We start from the raw sequence: 12,255 nt of genomic DNA, 5'->3' as shown, positions 1-12,255 counted from the left end.
TGCTCTGCTCTGCTCTTGCTTAATTTCTCTGATTAACTGTTTGTCCACAAGCTGAGAGAGCAGAGCAGAGCGAGCTAACACAAAGTGGGTTAGACAGCGGCACGCGCACATTTTCATACACACAAATTTCGCTTTTTTTTTGGTTTGGTTTCGTTTGGTTTTTGGTTGTAATGCGCTTTTGCGCCCTCTGTGTGTGTGTCCAACCCATTTTTATTGTCCGTGGGCGCTTATCACAATGCTTTTATCGCACCCGACTGCCTCTAATGCCGTCAGACACCTTTGGGGAGTTCACAGCGATGCGATGCCTCCTCCGAAGGGAAGCCAAACAGCTGCTGGCAATGTCTTGGGCCAAAAAGCCTAGCCATCTCTCCAAGCCCATTTACATGCCTATCATTGGCAATGGCTGCTGCTGTTTATGTTGCTGTTGCTGCTGCTGCTGCTGCTGTACCCTGGGCATTCACCTGTCACTTGCAGTTGATGGCTCCGACGTCGTCGCCGCGACGTTGGCAGCGACGTCGACAGCGACATTATGCGTTGATGGAACCGACCACGCCTCACTGCTCAATGCTCTGTGCTCGGTGCTCTGAGCTCGGTGCGCCTCTGATGATGCCAACGACGCGTCGCATTGCCAGCAACAATTTGACGAGATTAAAAGCGAATTAAGCACCGCATGAAAAAACACTAAAAAATAAACAAAAATAAATGGAATCAGCTCGAGTCGCTCTCTCATTCTCGCTCTCTCTTTTAGCCTATTTGGCTGGCTCAGAAAGCAAAAGTTATAATCATGTATATTTAATGTGCAGTACTGCGAATTTAATGAAGTCTTTAATATTTAATGCCGCCTGTCGCTTGCCATTGCCATTGCCAATGCACCATGGGCTCAAGGCGTAGACTTTGAGAAGTGATTAATTTCATTTATTAAAGCTTAACTTGCAAGCAATATTATTTAATAAATATATGCATAGATTATAAATGTTATAGGAATTATTTAAATTAAAATTAAGCAAGTAGACTACAGTCGAGTGTACCCATTACGCAATTGCCATAATAATAATAAAATACTGAAATATATCGAAAACAATAATTGGTATATTCAAATTATGCCATAGAGTACAAAATATATAAGATTGTTAACCACAGCAGCAGTTCTTTGTTTCATATAAAATTATTACTTGAATAATTTCTATGGTTTTTATCTGATAGCAACCAAAAATTTAAATATTGCCAATTTAGATACGTATATGCATTTGTACTGTAACCAAACAGTAATATTATTATGTAAAACTCTCTTCTCAAAAAACTCCCTATATATCAAAATTTTCTCTCAATATCTTTCAAATAACTTATTACTAAGTTAGATTTTCCTAAAAACAAATAAATGAAATAACTATAATATATAACAAATCAAAATTACCAATTGATTGAAGACATACTTTTCTTTCCAAAAACAGCTTAACTTATCCCACTGTGCATTGTTGTTCTTTGAATCTACTTAATGTTAATATAAATTTCCATTGCATACTTTACGGCGCCAAATATTCAAGCGATTATTTGGTTTGATCGCATAACAATTAAGAGCATCCAATCAGATTTTAACTTAACTGATAAATCAGAATCACGAGTTAATTGCATGCCACATGTGATCCAGCTGGTGTTTGACCTGTGTGGCAGCAACTTTAAGCACTCAACTCACAACCGAGTGCACAAATTTGTCATTAGCATTAAGTGAAAATATATTCAAACTAAAGCAACAGAAGAAGCAGCAGCAGTTAATGATAGTCAGGTTTAAATTAAAAGCCAGCCAACTTTTTGACAAACGCACTTCAAATAAATTAACTTGTGAATGAATGACAGACAAGAGGCATGCCACACACACACACACACACTAACACATACAGCAACACACATGCATGTCATATTAAACTGTTTTTCGAAACAAGATTGACTGCCACGCCCTTTCCACCGACCGTAATCATATATTAAACAAACAATTTTATTATGCCAAAAACTTTTGACGTGATTGAAATGCTTTTTAGGCAAAGGTACAACAGGACGGTACACACACACACACACACACACACACACACACACACACTCCCACACCCACACACATCCACATCTAGTCAGATTCGCATATTAAAAATGCTTTGTAATGTTGATGGAGTCGGCAGCTTCGCTCTTTTTTTTGCATTATCATCATAGGCAGATAGGCCCTAAAAATGAGGCTAGTATTAATAAAGGCCGCACAGTGGCCGATAAACTTTGAAAGCCTCGACAAAAATTTCATTAGACAGCAAATCTGATTGATATCGGTTAATTGTCTAGTCGAATCACAGATTAGCCGAGCTAATCAAATTGTTATATAAACCAAAGTTTTACACAGCTTTGGCCCATTGTCGTTTTGCGTTTCGCTGTGTGTGTGTGTGTGTGTGTTTGCTCTATTGTCATCCCCGTCGACTCTTGATGGACGAAATGATGGATTATCGCTTTTTTTTTGGTTGTTGGTTGGTTGGTCGGTGCTGTCGACGTCATATTTTCATTTATTTCATTTTCAGCTTGAGCCCCGAGGCGTTGCATCCATTAAGTTGCTGTTTTGCTGTTGCTGCCAAAACGGTTTTGGGCCACAAAAGTTTCTTCTTGTTGTTGTTCTTTTTAGATTTGGGACAAAAAGAATTAATAAATGTAAATCGGCAACAAACTGTCAAAAGAAAACCGGATAAATCCTTTAAACAGCACTAACAGCGGCATTAATCGACATTTCGGTGGGGGAAGTGGTGGGAAATGGAGGCGGAAAAGGGTTCACTTTAGAACAGCTTTTCCTATTTAATCATTCAAATTGACTTTCTTTTCTGATGGCCGTTAATTTTGAAATCCTTTTTAAAAATACGCCCCATGCTTTTCTTCCTTGCTTTAACTTGGCCGTAACTTTGTTTTCCGCTTGCGGCTTATAAGTTTTACTTCTCGCAGCTCATTCCATCTTTTTTTGTTTTACTGCTCGCTCAGTTTTTCCGTTTCGTTTTTCTCAAATTTTTCTTTTGTTTCTCATTCTTTTTTTTTTATATATATTTTCTTCTGCGCTGTCTCACTTAGAACACTGAACGCTGAGTTTGCATTTGGCTTTCATTTCAGAGAACGCTTTTCCACCTTCTCTTCATTTTTTGTTTTATATTTTTTGCTTTGCTTTTTTTTTTAGTTTTTTAATCAAGATATTTTAAATGCGGTCCGCCGCTGAATGATGGATTTTTTTCGCGTCCAGCTTGTGCTCTACTCTGCTGAGCTGTGCGCAAAGTAAACAGCAAACTTGGCGCTGGGTTTGGCAAAGATTTATGCAGATAATAAAATGAGTCTTCAAATGTATAATCAAGTTTCAAGCGTCGTCCACCCCTTTTTGCTGTAACGCCCAGTTTCAGTCTGCTTCACTTATCCCACCGCCTGGCCTGGCTCATAATTAAGGTCCGTCCTTGAGATTAGTCTCGCTCTTTCGTTTTCGCAGTCTCTCCTCAGTCGTATCCTCTATTCAATGACAGCGCACAACATTTTTTAAAACAGCTAAATAAAAGTCGGACTAAAAACATGTCAAGGACTGCGGTCATTGAGTCACCAACTTAAAGTGCTCATTGAAAATAGAGACAGAGAGAGCGAACAAAATATTTAAACAATTAGCTGACCAGTAAAGTGAAGCAAAGAAATGAGTATCACAAAAAAAACTTGTTAGTTGCGGAAGAAATAGCAAGTGCAGGAATTGCAGCAAATATGGTCACAGGTGCAACGGCAACTGCCACAATAAAATGTCTCCAACTATGCTCAGTCAGAGTCATAACAACAATGGTGCAACAAATGCAACGCAACTACATAAAATAAACTCAACTAAGCTAAACAAAACTAAACGAAACTGAACTAAACTAAATGTTGCTTCCGCACGGACAAACCGCGCCAACTTTTTAGACGTCGCTGCCTTTGGCCAATACCCTGTAAATTATAGTTTGACAGGGTATAAGAGACGGGCATATTAATTGATGCTCATTACACAAATTTGTCGCACCACTTTTAGTTAGCTTCAATAATGCGCTTGCTTTAAATTACATTAAATTTGTTGTCAGCTTTTCTACATTTAATTTTTGAATAGCTTTCATTTTATTTAATAAATATTCATTTATTTAGAACTTAAGCTATTCAATTTACAATAAATATAATTTGAAAATATTGAGATATTAAAGTTTTAATAACCTTCTTTGCGTTTACTTTTCCAGCGCATATTGCTGCCTTGTTGTTGCCTTGCGTTGTTGTTTCTTATAAATTGTCATAAAAAAATATGATTTTACGCGCTGCTTGGCAGTTACCGGCAGCGCAACGCATTGCTTGCAGCTATGTGGCAGTGGCAAGTTGCCGGCAGCAGGTTGCAGGTTGCTTGCTGCCTGTTGCCGCGATACCACAAAATGAATGTTGTTGTTGAAAAGTTGCCACCATATTGTCAACTGCAACCCTTGTTGTTGCTGTTGCTGTTGCTTCTTATTGTTCTTCTTACTGCTGAGATACAAAATTAACTTTTACGCTTTATTACCGCAAAGATGTCCAAAGAAAACAATACTCAAATTGCAAATTGTTCACTGTCCGCCGTTGGCCTCTGCCTCTGCCTCAGCCTCAGCCTCAGCTACAGCTTCGGTTGTCCATTGTCCAACTCTGTTGCATGGGAGTTTTTATTGTGATGCCGCCACCGACGTCGCGACATCGTCTTTTTTGTCACTCACTTCCGGAGGCCATCAAAGCTGCCGGAAGCGCGTCGGGCAGTCATCAACTCAATTACATTTTGCTGGTCGCGTCCCCCTCCCTCCCGTCGAGGACTTTGATGTGCCCCTTTTGGACAACAATTGCAGACGCGCCGCGCATTGTTCCCACAACTGATGCTGGAGCCGTCTAAACAAGGCACACAATAAGCGCGACGTCGCAGTCTTTTATCTCGCTGCTCCAGCTCCAGCTTCAGCTTCAGTTCCTGCTCGCTGCAGTTTCATTGTCTGCTGTCGCGTGTGATGGATGCGACAGGAAGCGCGCGAAGTCTTGATAGCTCTGCCACACAAAAAAAAAAACAAAATAAAAGGAACAACCAAGCCGTCGCATTCCGGCATTCGCTTCACCTTTGTGTGTCGCCCATTATTTAGTACTTCCCCTTGGCTGCTGATAATCTACGTACGGTCGCCGGAAATATTTCACAGAGATTAGCACAACATGGAAACATTTTGATTAGTGTGCTGCAACTCCAGCGAAACTTCTAACAATCTCCTCCAGCCATTACAGCTTGAGCTTTAGTTTGTCTGCGCCTCCATTTCCAATGCAAATTGAAATGATTGTGATGCCGCTAGAGCACGACAGATGCTCAGCGCCAGCTGATTCTTGAGCGGATTATCCAGACACAGATGCGTGCCAGAATGCAGCAACTGCGTATCGCGTCGCTGCCAACGTTGCGTATGATTAATCAGTGCGCCAACTGAACAAGGCTGCAACGAGAGCTGCGATTCATTTAAGACGCCCAAACAGCGCTTTTGACCAGTGCTCAGCTGTCCAGTGTTACGATGCAGACGCCACTGAGTAATCTCCATACGATAACAGCTGACGAGCAGCAGCTGAGACTCTTCGACATGCAAACAACGATCCTCATTACGTAATGTGCCCAAAGCACTAAATTTGGCATTGTGAACTCTGCAAGAACAACAAAAATAAAAACAAAACAAACTCTTATTCATCAGTCTATCAAAATTAAATTCCAAACAGCAGTCGAACTCACTTTAGGTCCGGCTGCACATGCCGCAGGAACCAGTCAAAGCGTTGACAACGCTGTCCAGTCTTTATTGACGCCAATTCGTGCTGCGAGAGATTCAATGGAATTTGTTTGGCCACCGGTTTGAGGGTGTAGAACAAATATTTGTACTCGTCCAGCCAGGACTCGGCTATGATTTTTGAGTTCCTGCCGATACACATACATACATACAATATACACACATACATACGAGTATATAGGGCAGAACATTCTCATTGCGTGATGGGGAATGTTTATATTAAAAAGCAAAAAAAAAATGGGAGGATGACACACGCAAGCGTCAGTGTGGAATAAATTGAAAAATACCAAAGTCCAAACGCGCCTTTTCACACCTCCGTCCAGGCAACGCCGAGCACAAAAACCTTCCAAGTGTTGCGCAGTGGCCAAAAGCCACTTCAACTCACCGCAAATATGTCGCCTGGGCAGTGTCCAGTTGCCGTTGCTGTTGCCGTTGCTGTTGCTGTTGCTGCTCTTCGAGCTCTTCGAACTGTGCCGGAAACTCAAAGGCATGGCGGGAGCGAAAAATATGTCCCAATTCGGCTGCATGGCACGATCTCAATTTGTCCACCGCAAAGCCACAATTTAATGGCAAACTCAATGGACTCGCCGCCCCAAATCTACACAGACAGTAAAATACGTATTGACATGAGTTGTTGTTGTTGTCGTTGCTTACGTTTCTATTTCTACCATCTCCAGTTTTTGCTCATTTTGTTTTGCACTTGGTAACTTGGTCTCGCTCGCTGTCGTCAAGTGACCCCACAAAAATTGTGTGTCATTGCCTTGACATGAGTAATTAGCGCACTTGCCACAAGCACAAGTTAATTAGCCGCCCACTGACCAACACTGACCTGCAAGTGTGGATTGAAACCCTGCAACTTGAAGAACCATTCGCGTGAGATCATCATAATGCCACCAGCAAACGCAGGACTTTTATATGCCTCCTCCGCTCGCTCACCGTCCGCAAATTGTCGTGGCAACCAATGGAAATGCAGACTCCAATCGAAGCCGCCCTTCAGCAACACATTACCAGCTAGGTAACTCAAGGTCTCGGGGTCAATGGGATCCAACAGCGGACTGACCGCACGACTGGAGTTCAACGCCAGCCGGTCCAGCAGGGGTTCCAGCCAACCGGCGTTGACCTCGCAGTGGCTGTCGAGAAAGAGCAAGTAATGCCCGCTGGCCACTCTGGCGCCCTCGTTGCGTGACCAAATCAATCCTCTGCGCTGTCGATTGCGTCTGAAGATGAACGCAGGATGAGCGTGGAATATGCGCCTTAAAATCCCATCAAGGCTAACCAGCAGCTCGTCTATACCATAAATCAATACAGTTTAGCTCTTAATCAAAGCATTGCGTTCGATTCAACTCACCATCGTCGCTGCAGTCATCGATGATAATGAGTTCGTGCAGATAATCGCGGGAAGTGCGACTGATCAGTGTGCAGATCGTGCGCAACAATATGGAACGCGCCTCATTGTGAAAACTAATCACAACACTCAGCTGGGCGGCCGAGGCATGTGGCAACTGATAGTTGCGTGTGTTGCAGCTGTTAATCAATTAAAGGGGAAATCAATTGTGAGTCAAATAGCAATATCAACAAATGGCTTGCTAGCCAGCTAATGACCTGTCATGTCGTGTCACCGGCAACGAACGCACTGCAGCCAACTTGTCACTTAGCTGGCGATTGTATTGAAAAAATGTATCCGGCTGCTCGGGCGTATGAGCAATAAACTCTCGCCACTCCACGTCGAGGTAATCATGCTGCAAATCACTTGTCAAATCCAATTCCGTATCATCGAATGTGGCTCGCAGCACAGTTAACTGCAGCAGCAAACAGGCCAAGATGAAGACCACGCAAAGGTTGAGCAGCAAACGTTGCCGCCGACCGCCAGACATCGCAAAGCACTAAACTTCATTGCTAAACTAAAAACACTTGACGCTCAACTAATGCCAGTTATTTTCGCTGGTCAAAAGAAACTCGTAAAATGTGAGCACAAGACACACTATTCGATTTTCACGGCTCTCAATTTTTACATGTGCCACTGATAATAACAAAAAAAAACGAAAAAAAATAGACCGTGTCTATTTCTCTGTGTGTCAAACTTGTCGCTGATAAACACATTCGATAAGTTTAGCAAATATTTGTGTGTAGCTCGCAAGGTGTTAATTGCACCACATGAAATCGATGTATCTATTAACAATGGCATATCATTTTCATTTCAATCGACGAGGGGAGACGTCAAACATACAAACAAATAAATTAATGTTTTATCAGACAGAGCCAGTGTCGATTACAAGCATGTTTAATGTGTTTGTTTTTCTTGAATTATGCAACAAAATCAATCTCGAACGCATTCATATATATTCCAAATACTATTTAACTATCCATTGAATTTATATATTTTAATATCTAATCATCTTATAGCGACCCTCATGCAAAGGTGTTTATGCTAATTTTTTTTTTCTATTTGTGTGCTGCAAAAACCCGCACAACTTTTATGGGCTTGAGGCTTAACAATATTTTTGTTTGCTTGGAGCGCATTTCACGCAGAACTCACAAAACTCACTTCATAATTTTTGCATTTTAATTGCAAAGTTTTTTTTTCGAAATTCATTCGTCTATTTTTTGTGATTGCACATTGCAGAGATTTGTTAAAGTTTGTGGTTTATCTAGCAAAACAGGATTAGTTGGCAAAGTTGCCATTTGAAATAGACGAGAAAATAAATATAGAACTCTAACTCTAAACTAGCAAAGCAACGAAGACAATTAGAATGCAAACTTTGGAGCATAATAAAGGATGCGAGCTACGTTCATATATCATATAAAAGGACCTTTTGGCTCTCTGTGATGTGATTTTATTTAAAACTGTTAAGCAAAGCGGAAGTAACTCATTCACTTAGCAACAAAATCAGTTGCCACACAGAGCACCTACACAGACATCTGTTAAATTGGAGTGTTACTTCCGCATTGCATTAGTGTTCAGATTGTAAGTGTTGTTGTTATCCAGCTACTACTGCCACTGCTTGTGCTTCTGCTACTCTGCTACTCTGCTGTCCAGTTGCTGATTGACTTACGTGTGCCTCGTTTTAGTTTTCGGTTTGCCGTTGTAAATTTGTTGGCCAGATTGTACGTGCAGCGGAAATGCATTTTCCCAGTCACGTCGCAAAATGCTAGACGCCATGCCAGACATCCATGACCATGTCCATGGATGTATTCTTGTTGTCTGTTTCCTGTCCACACAGAGAGCACACACACACAGAGGTAAGAAATATAACCAGTTGGAGTAGCAACGACTGCTAAAGATTCAGATTCATGGATTTTTCTTTTCGTTCGCTTGCGCTTCTTCTCGCTTCTTTGTTCACTTTGTGCGCCAATTTATTAGACCGCGCGTGATCCATGTTTGCGTTCATGTTCCGTAGATTAAAGTGCTTTATAATGAATGCAGCAGCAGCAGCAGTAGAAATAGCAACAGCTACAGAAGTAAACGTGGAAGCAGCAACAGCAGCATCATCGACCTCTAATTGTATGCAGCGTCGCGTGCGCAGCTACATAATTAAATAGACTGGTGGCTGCTCTAGATGAGGCGGAGGCAACTGGTAACCGGCAACTGGCAACAGCAAATTCAATATTCAATATGTTTTCAATTTGCCATCGAGCATTTGTGTATCTCCTCATCTCCGCATCAAAGGCAATCGCAAATGCCGTGAAGCAAATAAAAATAAAACGAAATTATGCCAATAAATGAATTATAAGGCGCTGTCTCAACACACGCTCAATGCGTCGTATACGCAATGCGAATGCTAGTCAAAGCTGAGCACAGACGGAGTCGACAGCGCTTAATGGCCATGTAAATGTGTATACCTCTCTCCGCATATGTATTTGTGTGTGTATGTGTGTGTGTGTGTGTGTGTCGCCATGATTATTATTATATTGCTACTTACACATACGCACATACAGTACGTGTGTGCGTTATGATAATGTTAACAGCCGAGCTTCTAAAATTTTATTAGCAGTCGACTTATGGAACTTTGAAAATAATAACAAAAGCAACGAAAGTGTTTGTTATGCCTCCACGCAGTCGTCGACGTCGTCGTCGAGTACGAACGAACGAGTATACTATATACATATACTTATACAGCTTTTGTCTCACTGCCAACATTCACCTCTACCCTACCCCAAGGCTCTTGGTTTTAGTCGTGCTTTCGCCATAAAGAATATTGAGGAAATTGCTTTCTTTGCACTCACGGCTCAAGGCTCAATGAGACTCGGGACTCGAGACTCCGGGACTCCGCGGGACGCACTCATTTCGAAATTGTTGCGTATTATCGTAAAATTTTACACACACACACCAACACCAATACGCACACATACACTCATGCTTACCCACATGTTAAGAACGTGCGCACACATACAAATGTTTTCTTTTTTTCCTCTTTTTTTTTAGATTCCCAAAGCAAATTTCCACGCTTTAGCTTTGCTTTCATTTTGTTTCTGTTGGTTTGTATTCTCTTTGCGTCCAGCCGCATTTTTCTGAGATATTTTCATTGAGGTTTCGCACCAGTTTTTCGGCGTTTTTCGGCAGACAAACGCGAGTTTTGCATTTAGTTTGAAATATGCCTGCAACACAATTATTTTAGCCAGACCATAACAAAAGAATGCCAAAACAAAATTAGTTTGCCAAGCCCCCCTTCTTACGATACTATATGAATGCGGTTGCGCCTTTTTGTTCGATTTATTTAAAGGATAAAATTGTGCCTAAAATCTAGTGAATAGCAAACATTAATCTGGAAATGTGCTTGAAATTAAAAACGAAAAAAAACCGAAACGAAAACAACACTGCAAAAGGGACACGGAAGAAGCAGACAAAAAAAATATAATTTGAATGATTTCCCATTTGCTGGGCAAAGAAGAAAACATTTTAATGATGTTTACACAGTTTCCATGTGCCATTCCATTTGCCAATGACTGACTCTCTTTCTCTCATCTCTCTGTCTCTGTCTCTAGCACCCTCCACACTCTGTCCATTGCTTTTCCCCGTATCATCGTATTATGTGCTTTATTTCGATTGACTAGAACTTTTCACTATGCCCGACGGAGTACTTTAGTTGATGACATTATCGCTGCAATACAAAAGGTTTTTACTCCATCCACAACCTCAGTCAGCCTCATCGACATTGCTGCCGCTGCTTCTGCTGCTTCTGCTGCTGCTGCCAACGGTGACGTTGCTGCCACTTCATATCTGAGTTAGCAAAGTTTTTTTGTTGACGAAACAAATGCCGTGAGCAGGCTCCCAGCTCAGAGACAGTCAGAGACCATTGAATTCCTCGTGACATTATTCACAACACACACACACACACAGCAATTGTGATTGTAGTAAATCTATCTACTATTTTCTGTCTATGCTCAAATACCTGTCCTTATTTTACAATTTCTAACATACTAGCAGAAATTTGCCATTAATTTGATTGATTCTACCGCAATTAAATATTTTTTTTGTACCGTTCACAAAAAAAAGATTATATATTATTATAACTTTGTGCTGAGAGGAAATGAACTAGCAAAACAAGCATCGATTCTCTTATCGATCGCTTTTCCTCTGAAGAGTTTCGGGGCAAGCAAATAGTGTCATTAATATTAACACAAATAGTCGAAGTGGTGTCATACTCAAACGTTGATTTTAAACTAAAATCACACTGTTTCACAGACCACATTTTTAATAGTTAACAACCATGAAAAATCAATGTGATACAACAGTTTATTCTTATAAACAAAAAGTCTGACATAACCAGTTTAAAATTCCCAGAACTTTACAATAGTGAAATATATAATTTGAAGACAACCGTTATAGAAATTACATGAATGTACTAAAAACTCTTTCCTTGATCAAGTTGTACCGAATTTGCTAGTCATAATTTTTAGTTTTTTTTTTTTATTTTTTAGGTATTTTAACATTTTAAATGTGACCATGAAGTTTTAATTTTCTTTCTTAATATATTTGTCATAGTTCTGGATACGTTTGTACACTGCGATACTTTTTCTTTTCCCACAATTGTGGTTCAATTGTTTCGTAGCACAAAGTTGGTCGTTGATTAACAAAGGAATTCCAAAGCCGGACTCACATTTCCTGTTTTTATTTTTATACTGCACACAAATTGAATCGTCAGTTACAATTTCACCATCCTTATCATGCAGTTTTTTTTGCACTTATTCAAAGACAGCACAGTTCCCTGTGCTGATTGAATAAGTTCACCGCTACGGGTGTAAGACTTGAATTCGATCTTCTCGTATGGTTTTAAAGCATCCTGGCAATAGCGAGCTGTTCCATCTATGCCGTTTATTTGATTATTCGAATTAAATAATGATCTCGCTGATTCCACCGCGTCAACAATGGCTTGAACAAGATATCCTCCAACATTTATTCAATCGTTATCCAAGGAAATCTTAG

The 12,255-nt window shown here is 40.7% G+C and overlaps 1 protein-coding gene across 1 annotated transcript; it reads right to left on the bottom strand.

Moving 5' to 3' along the window:
* Positions 1-4,098: 4,098 nt before the first annotated feature.
* On the bottom strand, positions 4,099-9,618 carry LOC133836960 (putative polypeptide N-acetylgalactosaminyltransferase 13). Its single transcript, XM_062267592.1, is given in 7 exon segments — positions 4,099-5,694; positions 5,780-5,959; positions 6,217-6,344; positions 6,346-6,429; positions 6,661-7,118; positions 7,180-7,355; positions 7,434-9,618. Coding segments are annotated over 7 exon segments (1,692 nt in total). The 5' UTR covers positions 7,706-9,618; the 3' UTR covers positions 4,099-5,300.
* Positions 9,619-12,255: the final 2,637 nt, after the last annotated feature.

Source organism: Drosophila sulfurigaster, chromosome 2R (genome assembly GCF_023558435.1).
Source record: "Drosophila sulfurigaster albostrigata strain 15112-1811.04 chromosome 2R, ASM2355843v2, whole genome shotgun sequence".
Classification (NCBI taxonomy): Eukaryota; Metazoa; Arthropoda; class Insecta; order Diptera; family Drosophilidae; genus Drosophila; species Drosophila sulfurigaster.
Note: the sequence above shows the minus strand (reverse complement) of the source record. Positions and strands in the feature narration are given on the sequence as shown.